This window comes from Anomaloglossus baeobatrachus, chromosome 9, assembly GCF_048569485.1.
Source record: "Anomaloglossus baeobatrachus isolate aAnoBae1 chromosome 9, aAnoBae1.hap1, whole genome shotgun sequence".
NCBI lineage: Eukaryota > Metazoa > Chordata > Amphibia > Anura > Aromobatidae > Anomaloglossus > Anomaloglossus baeobatrachus.
In genome coordinates this window covers 60,334,993-60,356,658 of record NC_134361.1, presented here as the reverse complement: position 1 = coordinate 60,356,658, position 21,666 = coordinate 60,334,993, and the positions used below count along the sequence as shown (strand labels likewise).

The 21,666-nt window shown below is 46.3% G+C and overlaps 1 protein-coding gene across 3 annotated transcripts in view; it reads right to left on the bottom strand.

The window, feature by feature from the left end:
- Nucleotides 1–21,666, bottom strand: part of LOC142251186 (integrator complex subunit 6-like) — a 112,275-nt gene that overhangs the window by 76,188 nt on the left and 14,421 nt on the right. For all 3 annotated transcript variants that reach the window (XR_012725294.1, XM_075323745.1, XM_075323743.1), the window contains exon 3: nucleotides 1,757–1,906. Coding sequence is in view for 2 of the 3 variants with exons in the window: in XM_075323745.1 (XP_075179860.1) it covers nucleotides 1,757–1,906 (150 nt within the window). In the remaining variant the exon portion in view is untranslated. The remainder of the gene's footprint in view (nucleotides 1–1,756; nucleotides 1,907–21,666) is intronic.

The window sequence follows — 21,666 nt, the reverse complement described above, 5'->3', positions numbered from 1 at the left end:
ACCCTCCTTATATGTGCTGCTATTCTAAGTGAAGAGAAAAAACACACAGTGGGGAATTATTCTGATATGGAAATATGATCTCACATGTCATTGGAATAATTTAGGGATTCCATTCTGTATATAAGTGTGTGGTTTCATCACCCTATTTCACTGTTTTCGGTCTCTTCACTTAAGGTGGCTTTACACACTGCAACATCTCAAACGACATCGCTGTAACGTCACCGGTTTTGTGACGTAATAGCGACCTCCCCAGCGACATTGCAGTGTGTGAAACACATCAGCGACCTGGCCCCTGCTGTGAAGTTGTGATCGCTACAAATCGTTCAGGACCATTCTTTGGTCCTTTGTTTCCCGCTGTGCAGCAAAGTCTCAGTGTGTAAAGGGGACTTAAAACACTGGAAACGAGTGATATGTCACAATATCTGTCAATCACAATTCTCCGTCAGTCGGTCTCTCACCTCTCGGTCTCTATTCTCTCTCTGTCGGTCCGTCACTATCTCTGTCCCTCTCTCACAGTCTGTCGGTCATTTCCCCCCCTCTCTCATACTCACCGATCCCCGGCGCGGCGCTGCACGGCATTCACACTGCTGCGGCGGCTTTTCCTCTTTTGAAAAAGCCGGCCGCTCATTAAACAATTTCGTATCCACTACTTTCCCCGCCCACAGGCGCCTATGATTGGTTGCAGTGAGACACGCCCCCACGCTGAGTGACAGGACGTATGGCTTTATCTGGCTGGTATTAAAATTGGGGGGGACCGCACGCCGGTTTTTTTAAATTATTTAATTAATTATTTATTTCCCTGCACAGTATAGACACGCCCGCCGGCTGCTGTGATTGGGTGCAGTGAGACACCTGTCACTCAGCGTGGGGGCGTGTCTCACTGCAACCAATCATAGGCGCCTGTGGGCGGGGAACGTAGGGAATACGAGATTGTTTAATGAGCGGCCAGCTTTTTCAAAATAGTAAAAGCCGCCGCAGCAGTGTGAATGCCGTGCAGCGCCGCGCCGGGGATCGGTGAGTATGAGAGAGGAGGGGAAAATGACCAACAGACTGTGAGAGAGGGACAGAGATAGTGACGGACCGACAGAGAGAATAGAGACTGAGAGGGAGAGACCGACTGACAGAGAATAGTGATTGACAGATATTGTGACACATCACTCGTTTCCAGTGTTTGACTAGCTAGGTCGTTCTGCAGGTCCGGATCGCTGTTGCGTCGTTGGCCAGGTTTGCCTGTTTGACAGCTCACCAGAGACTCACCAGAGACTTTGTAGCGATCCCGGCCAGGTTGGAATCGCTAAAAAAGTCTCAGTGTGTAAAGGGGCCTTTAGAATAGCAGCACATACAAGTCTGCCAGTGTAGGGAAAGGAGGGTTAACCTACGATGAGCGGGGGCGCCACTTTGTTCCCCATAGGGTGCCAACCTCCGCGGCTAGGAAGAGAAAGTTTAGGGCAATTGCCCCGGACCTTTCACCCTCCTAAGACGCGAAACGGCCGTTGTCCGACGGATTGTGTGTTCCCACCTCCCCACGCCTTTCCCCCTGACCTGATGGTCGAATAAACCAGCCTTTTTTTACTGCATATCTGGTGAGTGCCTTCCGTCTCTCCTTCTTGGACTTTATTCTTACTGACCCCCTTCTATTTATCTATACGGTTTTTGATGACATACCAGATCCCAGCAATGTGGAATTTCATTCCATGGTGGGTAAATTCCTTTGTTATATGGAGTAAGACCATGCAATAAGTAACGTGACACGTACCTGTCCATAGTTATCGATTCCAGACACCAGCCGGTTCAAATTGAGTAAATCGAAAGAAGATCTTAGCGCCTGGCCAAGAGTGGTGAGTCCTGAGGCCTGGAGGTTCTTCAGCTCATTCATGAACGTTGCATGATTTTCCTTCCAGCCAGCCTGAAAAATAACCAAAAATTTTGACCCCTTCCCACAAATATATACTGTACATCCAGATTGAAAGTAAGCTGCAGCAATCTGCTGGACAATTAAGTCTCGGATGACAGGAGTTGTGCCCAGGCCGTCCACAGCAGGTGGCCGTTATGTACAGCGATCTTCTGCTGCACCTGCTGGGACTGGAACAGGCTCCGATCCCAACACTAACTGCTCAGATGCTGCTGTCAATAGTGATCGCTGCATGTAAGGCGTTTGACAGAGGGAGAGTGCTCCCTCAGTTCATCAAGCAACCCAGCACAATCATTGGTGGTTGATGGTTGCTAGAGCAACCAGGCATAAATGATCTCCGCATCAGCCGTATACTGTAGCCTATAAACTGCAGATGGAGGTGGGGCACAATAGGCTACATGTCATATGGAGTATTCTACAAGCCGTCAGTATTAGCAGTAGTAATCAGTAGTAGTAATTATCAATGCAATCACTAAATAAAAATATAAGAAAATTAAAATATAAAAGTTGGGCATTTAAGTAGAAGCATCCATTAGCAAGTTCATCATCTCAAACTATTTATGGGAAAAAAAAAAAAAAAAAAAAACACACAACAAAAGTGGTGGGTATACCACCCCCCTACAAAAAAACAAAACAAAACAAAAACGTCAATGTCACAAAACTTGTCATGTGGCCTTGAGCATCAGTTACAGCTGACAACGACGCCTCCTGCTGTTCACACGTGGTGTTATTGTCTGTGGAGGTATGGCATCCCACACTTCCTGAAGAAGTGCTCAGGTCATGGAGGTTCTTCTATACGGAGACTTAACCGCTCCCATAGGTTTTCTATGAGATTCAGGTCTGGAGAAAGTGCAAGCCGCTCAATTTGAGGCTCCCCAGTCTCCAGCAGCCCTTCCCTAATGATGTAACCTCGATAAGCTGGAGCATTGTTGTCCATGAAGATAAAATTAGGCCGGTGTTGGTCATGCAGAGGCACGACTAGATAAATTATGTTAATCCAGTAGTAGGGGCTGTCACTGTACCATCCGCAAAGTGTGGGGCCATTCTCTACTGACTACAAATCTACCCACACTACCACCACCAAAGGCTCGTCTGGTGACAGCAGTGGCTGATACATAGCGCTCTCCTTTACATTTCCAACATCGTTGGCGGCCATCATTTCTGCTCATTACGAGTTGACTCAGTGAACAGCACAGACCCACTGGTTCCTCGTCCAGTGTAGAGGATGCCTGTGCCTGGTGGTGTGGTCAGGTACTTTGCAGATAGTCTAGCACACACACCACACTGATGTATACAGTTTTGAATGGTCTGATGAGACACTTGGTTGCCTCTCACCTTCCATAAATGTGCCTGGAGTTGGGTCACATTCATGATCCTGTTCTGAAGGGCATTGTTCACAATGAAGTGGTCATCAGTGTGGAATATGGCCAAAAGTATGTCCAATTCTCTGCCTTTCTGTGACTCTTCCTGTCTCTCTGTACAACCTGCTGATGACACTCCGTGACGCTCTAAGCTAAATGGCCACTTCCGCCTGAGAACATCCTGCTTGAAGCCTCACAATGGTGCGGCACCGATCTATCGTTAGGTGTCATCTTGGTCTCAGGATGTCCAAATGTGAACAGCAATATGGTGAGGATGGTTTAATACCAATTCTAATTGAACCCCAATAGTTATTTAAGATTATATAATATAAATTAATAATTGGTATTTAAATAAAAAAAATAAATATAGAAATGCTAGGTTTTTCCTACTCATTTTGGCTGCAAAGAGTATAAAAAAAAAAGATCAAAAGATCAAAAGCTGAGTTGCACATTCAATAAAAAAAAATGGTGCCAATGACAACTACAGTTTATTAGAATAACCCCCCCCCCCCAAAAATGCTGCATTTTACTGCGTGACCGCAGGAGTTAGGCTACATGCGCACGCTGCGTTTTTTTGTGCAGTTTTGTCATAACTTTGACATTTGACTTCCCAGCAAAGTCTATGAGTCAGATTTGCTGTGCAGACGTTGCAGTTTGTCAGCAGGTTTTATTTTTTTTATTTTTGTTTGACAAAAAAGAAGCTGCATGTTCATTCTTTCTTGCGTTTTTGTCAAAATTTATCACCCATTGAAATAAATGAGGGGATGAAAAATGCATGACAAAAAGGCATGGTTACAAATGGTTTACGTTTTTCAATACGTTTTACCTGCGTTTTTTGAACAAAAACGCAGCTCACCAGTCTAGTTCCAGAACGACAATCACTGCTGGAGTGATTTTGGCATTTCTCTCTCTCTCCCCAAGCACTACATACTCGCCTCATCACATATTCACTGCACCCACTCATTAGGCTCATACATATTCACTCCTCCCAGTCTGTGATTGGTTGCAATCACAGCTGTCACTCAGCATGGGGGGGGGGTATCGTACTGCAACCAATCACAGCCGCCTGTGTGCGTGTCTACTTTGTGCAGTACAAACAATAAATAAAAAAATTAAAAAAAAAAAAAAAAAAAGTGCAGTCCCCCCAATTTTGATACTCAGCCAAGATAAAGCCTTACAGCTGAGGGCTGGTATTTTCATGCTGGGGAGACCCACGTTATTGGGAGCCCCCCAGACTAAAAATATCAGCCATCAGCTGCCCGCAATTGTCGCATCCAATTAGATGAGACAGCCCTGGGACTTACTGGCTCTTCCTGTTTACCCTGGTGCAGTGGCAATTGGGGTAATAAGGAGTTAATGTCAGCCCATAGCTGGCATTAAGGCTGCTTTCACACATCCGGCTTGAGCTCTGCGGCTCAATCCGGCTGTACAAGCTATGCAACGGATGCGGTGAAAACACCGCATCCTTTGCATAAGTTTTTCCCTTGCGGCCCGTCCGGTTTTTGCCGCTTGCGGCATGCTACTGAGCAAGGAGGGGGGAGGGAAGGGCACCAACCCGTGGGATCTCCAGGTATACAAAACTATGCAAATGTAAGAAAAAAGGGGTATACCAAACACGGGATCACCACAATTATATGTTACATAGAAATATTATTTTATTGCACACAAAAACAACACATGTCTCCCATCAGGAGTGCTGGACACACAAGGATTCAGTTAAAAACACTTAAAAATGCCCATGGCATGATAAACCAACACATTGGAAACATTAGTGTCAATGTTATTATACACAATACAAATGACTTCTCCCCACAACAATAAGTACACCTATATTTCTTAAGGATGATACATTGGCCTTGTACCGTTTAGTGTATTAGATACCACAATTGCTACTGAGCATGCGCAGTGGCAAAGAAGGGAATTTTGTTTACTTACCGTAAATTCCTTTTCTTCTAGCTCCAATTGGGAGACCCAGACAATTGGGTGTATAGGCTATGCCTCCGGAGGCCGCACAAAGTATTACACTAAAAGTGTAAAGCCCCTCCCCTTCTGCCTATACACCCCCCGTGCTCCCACGGGCTGCTCAGTTTTGGTGCAAAAGCAAGAAGGAGGAAAAACAATTATAAACTGGTTAAAGTAAGCTCAATCCGAAGGAATATCGGAGAACTGAAACCATTCAACATGAACAACATGTGTACACAAAAAAACAGGGGCGGGTGCTGGGTCTCCCAATTGGAGCTAGAAGAAAAGGAATTTACGGTAAGTAAACAAAATTCCCTTCTTCTTTGTCGCTCCTAATTGGGAGACCCAGACAATTGGGACGTCCAAAAGCAGTCCCTGGGTGGGTAAATAATACCTCATAATAGAGCCGTAACGGCTCCGGCCTACAGGTGGCTAACCGCCGCCTGAAGGACTCGCCTACCTAGGCTGGCATCTGCCGAAGCATAGGTATGCACCTGATAGTGTTTCGTGAAAGTGTGCAGGCTCGACCAGGTAGCCGCCTGACACACCTGCTGAGCCGTAGCCTGGTGCCTCAAAGCCCAGGACGCACCCACGGCTCTGGTAGAATGGGCTTTCAGCCGTGAGGGAACCGGAAGCCCCGCAGAACGGTAAGCTTCGAGAATTGGTTCCTTGATCCACCGAGCCAGGGTTGACTTGGAAGCTTGTGTCCCTTTACGCTGGCCAGCGACAAGGACAAAGAGTGCATCCAAGCGGCGCCGTACGAGAAATGTAGTACCTGAGAGCTCTCACCAGATCTAACAAGTGCAAATCCTTTTCACATTGGTGAACTGGATGAGGACAAAAAGAGGGTAAGGAGATATCCTGATTCAGATGAAAGGGGGATACCACTTTAGGGAGAAATTCCAGAACCGGACGCAGAACCACCTTGTCCTGGTGAAACACCAGGAAGGGGGCTTTGCATGACAGAGCTGCGAGCTCCGACACTCTCCGAAGAGAAGTGATTGCTACTAGGAAAACCACTTTCTGTGAAAGGCGTGCGAGAGAAATATCTTTCATTGGCTCAAACGGTGGTTTCTGAAGAACCAGCAGCACCCTGTTCAGATCCCAGGGTTCCAACGGACGTTTGTAAGGAGGAACGATGTGACAAACCCCCTGCAGGAACGTGCGTACCTGTGGAAGCCTGGCCAGGCGCTTCTGAAAAAACACAGAGAGCGCAGAGACTTGTCCCTTAAGGGAGCCGAGTGACAAACCCTTTTCTAATCCGGACTGAAGAAAAGACAGGAAAGTGGGCAAGGCAAATGGCCAGGGAGAAAAACTCCCAGCAGAGCACCATGCCAGGAATATTTTCCACGTCCTGTGGTAGATCCTGGCGGACGTTGGTTTCCTAGCCTGTCTCATAGTGGCAATGACCTCCTGAGATAATCCTGAGGACGCTAAGATCCAGGACTCAATGGCCACACAGTCAGGTTCAGGGCCGCAGAATTCAGATGGAAAAACGGCCCTTGAGACAGTAAGTCTGGTCGGTCTGGTAGTGCCCACGGTTGGCCGACCGTGAGATGCCACAGATCCGGGTACCACGACCTCCTCGGCCAGTCTGGAGCGACGAGGATGGCGCGGCGGCAGTCGGCCCTGATCTTGCGTAACACTCTGGGCAACAGTGCCAGAGGAGGAAACACATAAGGGAGTTGAAACTGCGACCAATCCTGAACTAAGGCGTCTGCCGCCAGAGCTCTGTGATCGTGAGATCGCGCCATGAATGCCGTGACCTTGTTGTTGTGCCGGGACGCCATTAGGTCGACGTCCGGCATCCCCCAGCGGCAACAGATCTCCTGAAACACGTCCGGGTGAAGGGACCATTCGCCTGCGTCCATGCCCTGGCGACTGAGAAAGTCTGCTTCCCAGTTTTCCACGCCCGGGATGTGAACTGCGGAGATGGTGGAGGCCGTGGCTTCCACCCACATCAAAATCCGTCGGACTTCCTGGAAGGCTTGCCGACTGCGTGTCCCGCCTTGGTGGTTGATGTAAGCCACCGCTGTGGAGTTGTCCGATTGAATTCGGATCTGCTTGCCTTCCAGCCACTGCTGGAACGCCTTCAGGGCAAGATACACTGCCCTGATCTCCAGGACATTGATCTGGAGTGAGGACTCTTGCTGAGTCCACGTACCCTGGGCCCTGTGGTGGAGAAAAACTGCTCCCCACCCTGACAGACTCGCGTCCGTCGTGACCACCGCCCAGGATGGGGGAAGAAATGATTTCCCCTTCGATAGGGAAGTGGGAAGAAGCCACCACCGAAGAGAAGCTTTGGTTGCCTGAGAAAGAGAGACGTTTCTGTCGAGGGACGTCGGATTCCTGTCCCATTTGCGTAGGATGTCCCATTGAAGAGGACGCAGATGAAACTGCGCAAAAGGAACTGCCTCCATTGCTGCTACCATCTTCCCTAGGAAGTGCATGAGGCGCCTCAGGGAGTGCGACTGGCCCTGCAGGAGAGATTGCACTCCTGTCTGTAGTGAACGCTGTTTGTTCAGCGGGAGCTTCACTATCGCTGCTAGAGTATGAAACTCCATGCCAAGATATGTTAGCGATTGGGCCGGTGTCAGATTTGACTTTGGAAAATTGATAATCCACCCGAAACTCTGGAGAGTTTCTAGAGTAGCGTTGAGGCTGTGTTGGCATGCCTCTTGAGAGGGTGCCTTGACCAGCAGATCGTCCAAGTAAGGAATCACTGAGTGACCCCGAGAGTGGGGTACCGCTACTACTGAAGCCATGACCTTGGTGAAAACCCGTGGGGCTGTCGCCAGGCCGAACGGCAGTGCCACGAACTGAAGGTGTTCGTGTCCTATGGCGAAGCGCAGGAAGCGCTGATGCTCTGCAGCAATCGGTACGTGGAGATAAGCATCTTTGATATCGATCGATGCGAGGAAATCTCCTTGGGACATTGAGGCGATGACGGAGCGGAGGGATTCCATCCGGAACCGCCTGGTCTTTACGTGTTTGTTGAGCAGTTTCAGGTCCAGGACAGGACGGAAAGACCCGTCTTTCTTTGGAACCACAAACAGGTTGGAGTAAAAACCGTGACCCTGTTGCTGAAGAGGCACAGGGACCACCACTCCTTCCGCCTTTAGAGTGCCTACCGCCTGCAGAAGAGCATCGGCTCGCTCGGGAGGCGGAGATGTTTTGAAGAATTGAGTCGGAGGACGAGAGCTGAATTCTATCCTGTAACCGTGAGACAGAATGTCTCTCACCCAACGGTCTTGTACCTGTGGCAGCCAGATGTCGCAAAAGCGGGAGAGCCTGCCACCGACCGAGGATGCGGTGTGAAGTGGCCGCAAGTCATGAGGAAGCCGCCTTGGTAGCGGCACCTCCGGCGGTCTGTTTAGGACGTGAGTTAGACCGCCATGAGTCGGAGTTCCTCTGATTTTTCTGAGGCCTTTTGGACGAGGAGAATTGAGACTTGCCCGCGCCCCGAAAGGACCGAAACCTCGACTGCCCTCTCCTCTGTTGGGGTATGTTCGGTTTGGGCTGGGGTAAGGATGTATCCTTTCCCTTGGATTGTTTGATGATTTCATCCAAACGCTCGCCAAACAATCTGTCGCCAGAAATTGGCAAACTGGTTAAGCGCTTTTTGGAAGCAGAATCTGCCTTCCATTCCCGTAGCCACAAGGCCCCGCGGAGTACCACCGAATTGGCGGCTGCAACCGCCGTCCGGCTCGCAGAGTCCAGGACAGCATTAATAGCGTAAGACGCAAATGCCGAGGTCTGAGTGGTAATGGACGCCACTTGTGGCGCGGACGTGCATGTGGCTGCTTCAATTTGCGCTTGACCTGCTGAGATAGCTTGTAGCGCCCATACAGCTGCGAATGCTGGGGCAAAAGAAGCGCCGATAGCTTCATAGATGGATTTCAGCCAGAGCTCCATCTGCCTGTCAGTGGCATCTTTGAGTGAAGCCCCATCTTCCACTGCAAGTATGGATCTAGCCGCCAGTCTGGAGATTGGAGGATCCACTTTGGGACACTGAGTCCAACTTTTAACCACGTCAGGGGGAAAAGGATAACGTGTATCCTTAAGACGCTTAGAAAAACGCTTATCTGGACAAGCATGGTGAGTCTGGACTGCCTCTCTGAAGTCAGAGTGGTCCAGAAACATACTCGGTGTACGCTTGGGGAACCTGAAACGGAATTTCTCCTGCTGAGAAGCCGACTCCTCTGCCGGAGGAGCTGAGGGAGAAATATCCAGCATTTGATTGATGGACGCAATAAGATCGTTCACTATGGCGTCCCCGTCTGGAGTATTAAGATTGAGAGCGCCCTCAGGATCAGAATCCTGATCAACTGTTTCCGCTTCATCAACCCGAGATTCCCCTCGCTGAGACCCTGAACAATATGATGATGTCGAGGGAAAATCTAAGCGAGCTCGCTTAGTCGGTCTGGGGCTGGGGTCTGTGTCAGAACCCTCAGCCTGAGATCTATGAGATACCCCGGGAGGACATTGTTGGTCCAACTGAGGGGGGCCAGGGAACAAAGATTCAACAGAGTCCCTGTGCTGAGATATCGGCCTGGACTGCAAGGCTTCTAGTATCTTAGTCATAGTCTCAGAGAGTTTTGCAAACTCTGTCCCCGTCACCTGGACATTGTCAGCAGGTGGCTCCCCCTGGGCCCCTCTTAGCAGAGGCTCTGGCTGAGCAAGTGTCCCAGGGCCCGAGCACTGTATACACTCAGGGTCAGTGGAACCTGCCGGTAACGGAGTCGTACATGCGGCGCAGGCAGCATAATAAGCCTGTGTTTTGGCACCCCTGCCTTTTGTGGGCGCCATGCTATTATCTTCCCTGAACAACACAATAGGGTATATAGCCAGAAATCAACTGTGCACCATGCAGTGTAAAGTATATACCATAAACATATACAGTATAGTTGCACTACTGCACAATGGGGCTAGCACCACAGGTGCTGCTTACCACCCGCTTCAAGCGGTTGTGAGGCCCCCCAAGTCCCTGCCTGGGTCTCCCAGACTTTGTCCCCCTCTGCTGCGTCCGAGGAGCTGACAGGAATGGCTGCCGGCGTCCTGAGGAGAGGAGGGAGTCGTGGGCGTGGCCGAGAAAGTGCGGGAACTGGAGCCGCACTGTGCACAGTGAGAGGGGTGGAGTATGCAAAACATGCTCCAGCCCTCAGTGCTGCTCGTTCTGTGCAGCTTCCCGCCCTTCCCCTGCCTGTCAGGGCTGAGGGCGGGAGGAAAAGGAAACTAGGCCGCAAAAAGCCGGGGACTCGAGTAATAAGCGCGGCCGCCGTATATGCGCGGCCAGCAAGGAAGTCCCCGGCGAACTACAAGTCCCAGCCGCGCCGCAGTGTCTCCGTGGCAGCGGCGGTCAGCGCGGCAGTCCCTATACATAAACCACACTCAGCAACGCTGAGTGTGTAATGGCACCTTTTAACCCGGTCAGCGCCGCGGTCTCCGGTGCACTAGCACACCCAGCAAAGCTGTAGTGTTGCTGTGCGCTGGTCCCCACAGGAATACAGAGTACCTCCACGTAGCAGGGCCATGTCCCTGAACGGTACCCGGCTCCTATCCAGCAGGCTCCACAGGAGTTGTGGATGAAGCTCGGTCTCAGTGCCTGGAGACCGATAGGATCCCACTTCACCCAGAGCCCTGAGGGGGATGGGGAAGGAAAAAACAGCATGTGGGCTCCAGCCTCCGTACCCGCAATGGGTACCTCAACCTTAACAACACCGCCGACAAAAGTGGGGTGAGAAGGGAGCATGCTGGGGGCCCTATATGGGCCCACTTTTCTTCCATCCGACATAGTCAGCAGCTGCTGCTGACTAAGCTGTGGAGCTGTGCGTGCATGTCTGCCTCCTTCGCACAAAGCAAAAAAACTGAGCAGCCCGTGGGAGCACGGGGGGTGTATAGGCAGAAGGGGAGGGGCTTTACACTTTTAGTGTAATACTTTGTGCGGCCTCCGGAGGCATAGCCTATACACCCAATTGTCTGGGTCTCCCAATTAGGAGCGACAAAGAAAACCGCATGCGGCGGCTGGATGCGGTTTTTGCCGCATCGCGCCGCATCCGGCCACCATAGGCATGCATTGAAAAATGCGCCGCATCAGCCGAATGCGGCGCGATGCGGGTTTTTTTGCCGCACGAAAAAACGTGCTAGGCAACGTTCCATCCGGCCGCCGCATCGGCTAAATCTGCCGAATGCGGCAAAAACAGGATGGAACGCAAGGCCATGCGGCACAATGCGGCACTAATTAAAGTCTATGCAGAAAAAACGCAACCGGAAGCAAAAAAAAAAAAAAAAAAAACGGTTGCGATTTTCCTGCAAAGTGCCGGAGTGTGCCGCATTGCAGAAACCGGAGGTGTGAAAGCAGCCTAAGTCCTACATTAGTCATGGCAGGTATCTATGAGACACCACCCCATTATTAATCCCTTAACAACCGCAGGCAGTAATATTACGTCTTAGCAGTCATAATGTTACTGCCCGCGATCTGCCGCCGGCAGCATGCCGCGATCGGCGCTCATCTCAGCTGATTTTCACAGCTGAGATATGTGCCTGCTAGGCACGAGCAGAATCGTTATCTGCTCGTGCCGTTTGACCCCTTAAATGGCGCTGTCAATGTGACAGCGCCATTATAATCGCGATAAACTTTTATTTACCACCCGATACCGTGACTTCCGGTAGTTGTCATGGTAGCGCAGGGTCATGTGATGACTCCTGTACCAGCCATGAATTACTTTGTTTCACTCGGCCCGGAGCCAAGTGAACCAGAAAGTGAGCGTATTTGCGGTTTACAGCTCTGTAGCTGTGATCAGCAGATTGTGCAGAGCGATCGGATTGTTGATCGCTATAGCCCCCTAGGGAAACTAGTAAAATGAAAGCAAAAAAAAAACCCTAAAAGTTCAAATCACCCCCTTTTGCCTTAGTGAAAATTAAAGGGTTAAATAAAAAATACACACATTTGACATTACTGCATTCAGAAACGCCCGATCAAAATATAAAATCAATTAATCTGATCAGTAAACTGTGTAGCAACAAAAAAATTCCAAACGCCAAAATGACGTTTTGTTGCCACAACCTTTGCGCAAAATGCAATTACAGGCGATCAAAACGTAGCATCTGTGCAAAAATGATACAGTTAAAAAGTCAGCTCAAGACGCAAAACATAAGCTGCCACTGAGCCGTAGATCCCGAATAAGGAGAACGATACGGGTCACAAAATATGGCGTAAAACGTGCGCCACTTTTTTCGGACAAACTTATGAATTTTTTTTAACCCCTTATATAAAAGTAAACCTATACATGTTTGGTGTCTTCGAACTCGCACTGACATGAGGCATCACACCCACACATCAGTTTTACCATATAGTGAACACAGTGAATAAAATATCAAAAACAATTAGTGCTATCGTACTTTTTTCGCAATTTTTCTGCATTTGGAATTTTTTTTGCCGTTTTCCAGTACACTATATGGTAAAACCTATGGTTTCATTTCAAAGTATAACTCGTTCCGCAAAAAATGAGCCCTCACATGACCATATTGACTGAAAACTAAAAAAAAAAAAAAAAAAAATTACGTCTCTCAGAGGAAGAATGGCGGGAAAAAAAAAAAAAAAAAAAAAAGGAAAGCGAAAAATCTATCGGTCGTGAAGGGGTTAAGCTGTAAGTGAAACGAAATAAAATACAAATCACCCAAAAACGCCTTTATTTGAAATGAAAGGCAAAAAAAGCATCCCCTTTCACCACTTCAACACCGCAAGCACCCCTCCAGGTCTGACATAATCCACACGAAGTCCCACGATTCTTCCGGCCCTGCTACATCTGACGCTCACAGCAAGCACCATAGAAGAAGACTGCCCGCTGTGAGCTCCATGCAGCAACTGAAGTGAGTCACACTATCAGTCCTCCACCTGTGACTGCCAATCACCCGAATGACTGAAGTGAGCCGTGAGATAAGAGGTGCTGTCACTCAGGTGATTTGCGGTCACAGCTGGAGTCCTCCACCGGTGAGCGCAAATAAAGGCTGTGACTGAAGTGAGCCGCAGCTGGAGGACTCGCGTGAGTGACGGCACCGCTGATGGCGCCACTCACTTCAATAGCGGTCTGAACCTCACAGCAGTGGACCCGTGACGTCACTGCTGTGACACACACCGTACTGCGGGACCCGTAGCTGTGACGTCAGGGGTTCACTCCAGTTCATTCTGATGGCTGGGGCTCTATCTACACTCACAGCCTGCAGCCATGTTCTATGACGCTCGCTGTGACAGGACAGATGTAGCAGAGCTGAACCACCGTGGGACCTCATGCGGATTACTTCGGACCTGGAAGGGTGTTTGGTGGTTAAAGTGGTGAAAGAGGGGGCTTTTTATTTTATTTCAAATAAAAGGATTTTTTTGGCTTTGTGGTTATTTACTTTCACTTACAGATTGATATGGGGTGTCTCAGACACCCGACATCACTAACCTAGGGATTAGTGGCAGCTATGGGGTGCCATTAAACCCTTATTATCCCAATTGCCATCACACCAGGACAAAATCGGGAAGAGCTGGTCCATTTTATGGATGTGCCACTTCTGGGGCAGCTGTGGGCTGCTATTGTTAGGTTGAAAAGTGCCATATAAAGATGGCCCTTCTCTCCCCAATAATATCAGCCCCCAGTTGTCTGTTGTACCTTGGCTGGTATTAGAAAAATGGGGGGCCCCACGTCATTTTTTTAAAATACAAAAAAAAAAAAAAAACAAAGCGTGGGATCCCCTTTATTTTTCATAACCAGCCAAGGTACAGCAGACATCTGAGGGCTGCAGCCTGCAGCTGTTCCTGCGCTGGATATGAAAAATGGGGGACCCACATTTTTTTTTTTTTACCCCCAAACAAAAAAAAAAATAAAAAACTGGTTGGTCAAGTCAGCTATCACTCTATCAAGCTATTCTGTTATTTCTTTCTATGTATTCTAATTTTTTCTATCCATCTAGTCTAGCTATCTATCGTTAATCCTCTCCTATCATATTTTGTTTCTCCTTTAAAAAATGCATTAACAAAAACGCACCTACATTACAAGTTTGGGGTTTTTTGTTTTTTTTTACATTTCCAGGCTCTCTTACAAGGTGCAGTTTGTGTGATGAAAAAACTGCAGCATGCGCATATAGCCTTATATTACCCATGAATGGTGTATAGAGGTTGTCTGTCTTTGGAAACAATTGTATTCCCCATGTAGTCATTCTGGATTATGTTCCTTTAGAACGGTCCCTGTGTTACTCTACCTAGAAATGTATAAAGAGACAACTGGGTGTTACCATTCTACTTGTCAAAGGGGTGTTCCTACCCAGACAGCAGTGCCTGCACAACATGAGCCTGTAGAGACACACCCTTCTGACCACTGGAATGGTAACACCCACTTGTCAAACTATAATTAAATTTCTAGTAGGAGTAAGGCTATGTGCGCCCAGTGCGTTTTTGGTCTTAAAATTGCATGACTTTGCTTCCCGAGCAAAGTCTATGAGTTTTCATTTTTGCTGTCTGCACAGTGCAGTTTTGCGGTGACCACAAAGATGCAACATGTCAATTCCTTCAGCTTTTTTGCCAGCGTTTTTCACCCATGCAATGCAATGGAAAAAACGCAGCAACAAAAACGCGGCAGAACGCCCAAAAACAAATGTGGTTTTTGATGCGTTTTACCACGGGTGCTTTTTTTGCGTCCAAAAATAAAAACGCTGCATCTTTGTGGTCACAAAAAAAGGCAACATGCGCATCTAGCCTAACAGAGGAACAGCACAACAGTGTGCCCCCCCCCATTTTGTTGGGGGTGTTAAGGTGTTATAGCATAGACTTTATGGTAATTTGAGCCTTTTATCCCCTTGAACCAAGAGCGGCTTAGGATGAACACATTGTGGGCACAAAGTCCTCGCCAATGACTGCAGGATAATACTTTCTGGCCAGGAAGCCGCTTTCCTTGCAGGCATGGAGTGAAGTGGCTGGCCAGGAACAAACACAAGTAAGAAGTCGTCCTGTCTATTGTTAAAGCGCCTATTACTTACACTCAGATTCTAGGAAAGGGAAAGGAAGTGGCTGCCAAGAAGAAAAAAAAAATAAAAAAAATGCTGAAGACATATTCTGTCCCAGAAGAAGCGCTCTGAATATTATTCCATATATTTCTATAATACCAGCAGATACAGAAGTGGCACTGGTACAATACGAGGGGGAAGGGGCAGCGTGTGAGGTCAGCAGTTTGCTGCGAATAATGAAGGCAGCAAAGGAATATAGCAAATCTGGCAGCCGTTCCTTTCTGTAAGCAAACTATCCTCGAGAAACCAGACAGTCAGAAGAACAGTCCCCGTGTGAGCCAAGAACAGCCATTCGGATGGTGATGGCACATCACAGGGGGAGAAAGAAAGGGAGGGGGAACGTTTCCATTCAGCCATCAATTTGGAAAAGCTGGAGGTCTCTATTGCTGCTCTAACACCTCGATCTACAAAGGATGCAGCGGAGGCACCATAACCGTCCATGGGAGCATTGTACGGGCTAGACCCAATATTAATGGAAACTCGGGGAGAGAAATGCTACAAGATTGAGGCTTCAGCTGCACTAATTATAGAAGTGATGATAAAAACTTTAATACTATGTTCACATACTGCGTTTTTGGTGCATTTTTGAGGTCACAAAGATGCCCCTAAATGCATGCATTTCCTTCCCCCAGCAAAGTCTATGAGATTTCTATTTTGCTGTCTACATAGTGCATCTTTTTTTGGCTGCATCTTTGAAGATGCCGCCTAACAATTATTTTTGTGTTTTTAGTGTTTTTGAGCCCTTCCAGTCAATAGATGTGACTTTAAAAGGGAACCTGTCACCAGTTTTTTCCCTATTAAACCAAAAGTATCCCCTTCTGCAGCTCCTGGGCTGCATTCTACGAAGGTGCACCTTGTTGCTGGCCCCCCTTGTAGACCCCTAAAAGAACTTTATAAAATCTTACCGTTTCCTGTGCAAATGAGTTTGGTTGGCCAGATGGGTGGGCTTTAACTGGGCTCATGTCCCCCCCTCCTGCCACTTTTCGCCGTCCCCCAGTCATGATTTACATGGATCATGCCGCCGCCCCACGCTGCTGGAGTCTCACGCAGGCACATTTCGCTGTGCCCCTATCGCGGGGCTGAGCATAAAGTTTCCCTTGCGTGAGTGACGGTGATGTAGTTGTGCAGGCGCGAGATTATGGGCACCGTGTATGACCTCACCAGCGTCCTCCTCGTACCCGCCCATAATCTCGTGCCTGCGCAAATACATCACCGGCGCTCGCACAAGGGAAACTTCATGTTCAGCCCCGCAATAGGGGCACAGAGAAATGCGCCTGCGCAAGACTCCAGCAGCATGGACGATGACGGGGGCGGCGTCATCCATTTAAATCATGACTGGGGGACAGCGAACAGCGGCAGGAGGGGAGACAGGAGCCGAATTAGAGCCTACCCATCAGTCCAACCTTTGCATAGGAAAAGGTAAGATTTTATAAAGTTCTTTTAGGGGTCTGCAAGGGGGGCCAGCAACAAGGTGCACCTTCCTAGAATGCAGCCCAGGAGCTGCAGAAGGTGATATTTTTTGTTTAATAGGGAAAAAACGGGTGACCTGTTAAAAACGCATTGGGAAAAATGCAGTAAAAACACGTCCAAAACGCATGTGATTTTTTGGACTAAAATCTCTGCATCTTTGTAGTTGCAAAAGATGCAGTGTGTGAACAAAGCCTTAAAGTTTTTATCATCACTTATATAATTAGTGCGCTCCATCTGCGCACGCGCTGATTCCGGGCACCAAGATTTGAAGTCAGAGCATCTGGGATATCCGCCACACAGCCACCGCAACTTCCGCTGCCAGCACAGAAAGGCAGCCGCCTGCACACACAGGCAGCCGCCCGTACAGAGAGGCAGACAGCCGCACAGAGAGCCGCCTGTACAGAGGCAGACAGCCGCACAGAGAGCCGCCCGTAGGGAGAGGCAGACAGCCGCACGCACACAGACAGCCACTTATAAATTGGAACAATACGGTACCTTATACCTTTCCACTACAATCAGAAAAATATGGTACGCCCTGTAAGACTATACCCGGTGTATAAGATGACCCCCGACTTTAAGATTTGGGTTAAAAAGTCTTATACGCTGGAAAATACGGTATAATTAAAAACATAATAAATTCATAAAGAAAAAAAAATGAAGAAAAAAAAAAATTGTTGGTGGAGCTGTGTTTTGTTAAGGAGGGGGGTGGGAGATGTTTTCTGACATATCGATCACTTTTTATTGCATTTTCTTTGGAAATCTTGGTTTTTCATACAGTAAAAACTTAGCGTCTTACAGTTCCAGCACAGTGGAAGTGATTTATAGAAATCTCCTTCCCCCTGCGCTTTTCTCAGGCTATGTGCCTTTCTATGTCCCGTTTTAATGCCAAAATGCATGTGTTTTGATTTCCAAGCAAAGTCTATGAGAAATAGGGCTTTGTGCGCACCATGCAGTTCTAAACGCTGCTTTTAATTTGCATAGTTTTGGGCAAAAACTCAGCTTTTTAAGAAACAACATGTCAATTGTTTTTGCCATTTGAGCTGCGTTTTGATAACAGAGTCAATGAGAAGATGCAAAACGCATTCTACATCAAAATCCTAGCATTTTACCTGCTTTTTGGATGCAGAAAACAAGCGTTTTTGACAATTTAATTGCCTGCGTTTTTGACATATATTAAAGGCATGATATGTCCTTTTACACACACAGTCCGACAATTAAAATTAAGAAAAACATTAATTTAACGTTATTTTATACCTAAATATTAACAAACATTTATCATTTTATTAAAATCAGCTATTTTGTTTGTGATTATAATCTTGATATTTGTTATTTTTTCCCATTTTTTCAGTGTTTGAATGTTAAAACTTTATTTAGCAGTGTATTTGTCATCAAAATGCATCTGAGTTTAAGCAATGAAAAAGCATGTAAATCACGGTAAAAACGCAAGCGTATTTATAGCGTTTTTGTGGTCAAAAGCAATTTTGGCAAATACCATTTCTGCCAAAGGATGCGTTTAGAACTGCAACTACCTCGACGCAACATGGGCACATAGCCTCACTGTGTATTCTGACCTGCGGTGCAGTTTTCAAATCCACAATATGTCAATTTGTTTTGCGAGTTTTCAGTGCAGATTTCCCCCATACACTTGGATTAGATGCAGAAAATCTGAAGGTAAAAAACGTGCACGTGTGTTTGCGCTGCGGAAAGGCAAGTATTCTTCATTTAATTATATTAATAAAGTTATGTCAAAGCCAAATACCAAGAACTATCAAAAAGAAAACCGCTTTATACACCAAAGACAAAAACCATGGTTAAAAAAAAAAAAAAGAAGAAGCTAAAAACACAATGAAAAATAATGCAAATAACCTAATTTAATTTACATAATAGGTGCAGAAATGCTGCAACATCAAAAACTCCTCAAAAGCCAGTTGTGGGGATGTAGCCCCCCCGGTAGTTTGATGGCTTGTGCTATATACATCAAAACTCAGTCTTGCGGTTACACTGTATAAAGTGAAGCTCAGCCTATGGCAGTGACGGGGTCTTCATCAGGGCCCTGACTGACTTAATTGATCAGTCCCCTGCAATTGAGTGATTTTCTAAGCAATCTTACAAATAATTTCAGCACAATTATGAAAAAAATGCGTATTCCCTTCAACTGTGCAGTGTAATGCAACTCTTAAAGGGAACCAACCAGCAGGGTTTTCATATATAAAGTAAAGCCAGTGCTATACTGGGGCTGGGATGCTGAATGTAAGCAGAGCTTTTGTTCAGAGATATGTTTGCAAGTAAAGTTCCAGCAATGCACTGCTATTTGAATGACAGGTGCAACAAAGGTGGGAATGTGGGTTGGGTCTTGCTATCTATTCCCACCCCTGTCCCCACCCACACCTCTGATTGGCAGATTTGTGCAATGGGCATAGACATAGCTGCCCAATCAGTGATGGGGTGGGATTATGCAGAGCTCATGAATATGGAGGACTACATTGCAGCAGGTTTTCTAGTCCTTTACTGTGTACAGTTGAACCTTGGATTAAGAGTAACTTGGTTTGAGAGCGTTTTGCGAGACAAGTAAAGCTTTTTACAAATTTGTAACTTGGTTTAAGAGCAATGCTTTGCAAGAAGACCAAATACTCACCGTGCACACTTCCGGTTCCATCCTTTCACCGCGCTCTGACCCGCTCTAGAGGTAACCTTTTGTACATATGTACTGTATACCATTGTACAGTATATACTATATAGCATGTATATCAATTTCATTTGTGGATACAGTATTGTACTTTCTGCTAACCAGTAGAGCACATTGCTTGTACTGTAATTCACACACTAAATTCTATTGAAGCTAAAGTGCAGTTTATTTGCCAGATATGCTTTGTACTGTACAGTATTGTGTATTAGTGTACTGTAATAATTTTATATGAATACAGTACATTGTGTATTACTGTAATAAATTTGTATAAATACAGTTAATATTTTTGGGTTGTGGAACGAATTGCCTGCGTTTCAATCATTTCCTATGGGAAAATTTGCTTTGATATAAGAGTAACTTGGATTAAGAGCAGACTCCCGGAACCAATTATGCTCGTAATCCAAGGTTCCACTGTATTATGCTGATAAAAGTGATTTTATAAAAAAAACTACAGCAAACAGCTCAGTAAGTTACATCGCTGGAATCAGGGTTTCTGTATTATTATAAGTGAATAAATATTAATTTATTAATTATTATTATTATATGCTGCTCAAGGATTAGGTGGTAAAAACCTGTTAACATTTCCTTTTCGCTCAGGACCCCAGCTCTGAAAAGCAACAGTGCGAACCATTGAGCCATAGCGCCGACTGTAAAGAAAACCCCTTTATACCTACAGCCTGACGGGATCCCGATTCTCATTCCTGTACAAATCAGATTTGCTGCAAATTATCAAATCCAGAGAGGGGGTGAGATTTATCCTGATACATGCACCAGAAGTCACACGCAAATTATGAGAAATGTGTTGGGTGGGGGGACAAAAACAAAAAGCAACAACACGTCTTTCAAGTTAGCCATCATATTTACTATGCATCTTGGGACTGGTTTTAAAGTAGGTGTGGCTTTTATAAGAGGGTGTGGCTTTGTGGAAAGAGGTGTGGCCTTCCCAACAACACATAGCACCAAATATTTGGCCCAATGTAAGATAAAAAAAAAAAAAAAAAAAATAGGTGGTGTAAACAGATGACATCTTAGGTTTCTCCACATTTACCACCAAAGTAGCATGAACCGCATGATACATCTGGAATATTTTTAGACTAGTTAAATTTGGTCCTTAAAAAGGACATTCAGAAGTTAGAGTCAATTCAAATGTGGCTAACTAGACTACTACAAGGAATGGAGGCCGCCCATATGACGACAGGTTGAAAAAGTTAGATATGTTTAGCTTAGAAAAAAAAAAGACGTCTCAGAGGAGATCTCATTTATATGTATAAATACATGTGTGGTCAATATAAAGGACTGGCGCATGACTTATTCCTTCCAAAGACAGTACTAAGTACCGGGGGCACTCACTGCGAGTGGAAGAAAAGCGATTATGACAGCTAAAAAGGAAAGGGTTCTTTACAGTTAGAGCAGTCAGACTGTGAAATACACTACCACAAGAGGTAGTAATGGCAGATACTATAACAGCTTTTATATCAGGGCTGGATGATTTCCTCACTACACACAACATTGTTGGTTATAAATGACTTAGTGACCAAATGTAGAACTGGTGGAGGAAGGTTGTACTAGAGGGACCTAGGGCTTTTTTCAACCTAAGTAACTATGTACTAGAATAATATAATAAAAATATAAATATACTAAAATTATAAAAAAATAATATTAATATAATAATTATAATAATATTAAGGATGAGCTCTGAGAAACATCCTAGTATCTTCTGACAATTTTACATGTGCACATAGCAAATAAAACCTGCAACGTTTCATCACCAAGGTATAGGAGACAGTTACTCAGATTTTAGTACACCCCTTACATTACTCTTGATATGAAACCAAAAAGCCCAAATATAAAATAATTCCCACCTCTCATACATACACAGATCATTATTCATCTATTCACTTTCTGCTCATTATTTGTGATCTTTTTCCTTCTACCAATTTCTGAGATTATAAAAAGGACTCAAGAAATGTGAGAGCCGATTTCACAAGTGCCCTCAGTGCCCTTAATCCCCCCCCCCCCCCCCCCCCCCCCCCCCAACCCATGGTGGACACAACCTCCCAGCATTACAAGAGGTTCATACATCATAATAAAAGAGAAAGCGTTATGGACAGATGAACAGTTTCACTTTTTATTTCTAGAAATATGAGCAAAAAATCCCCATTTCTATTTATGGCCATGATAAACATTTCCAGTATGTCCATGAGGCTATAAATGGTTCTTATCTGCGT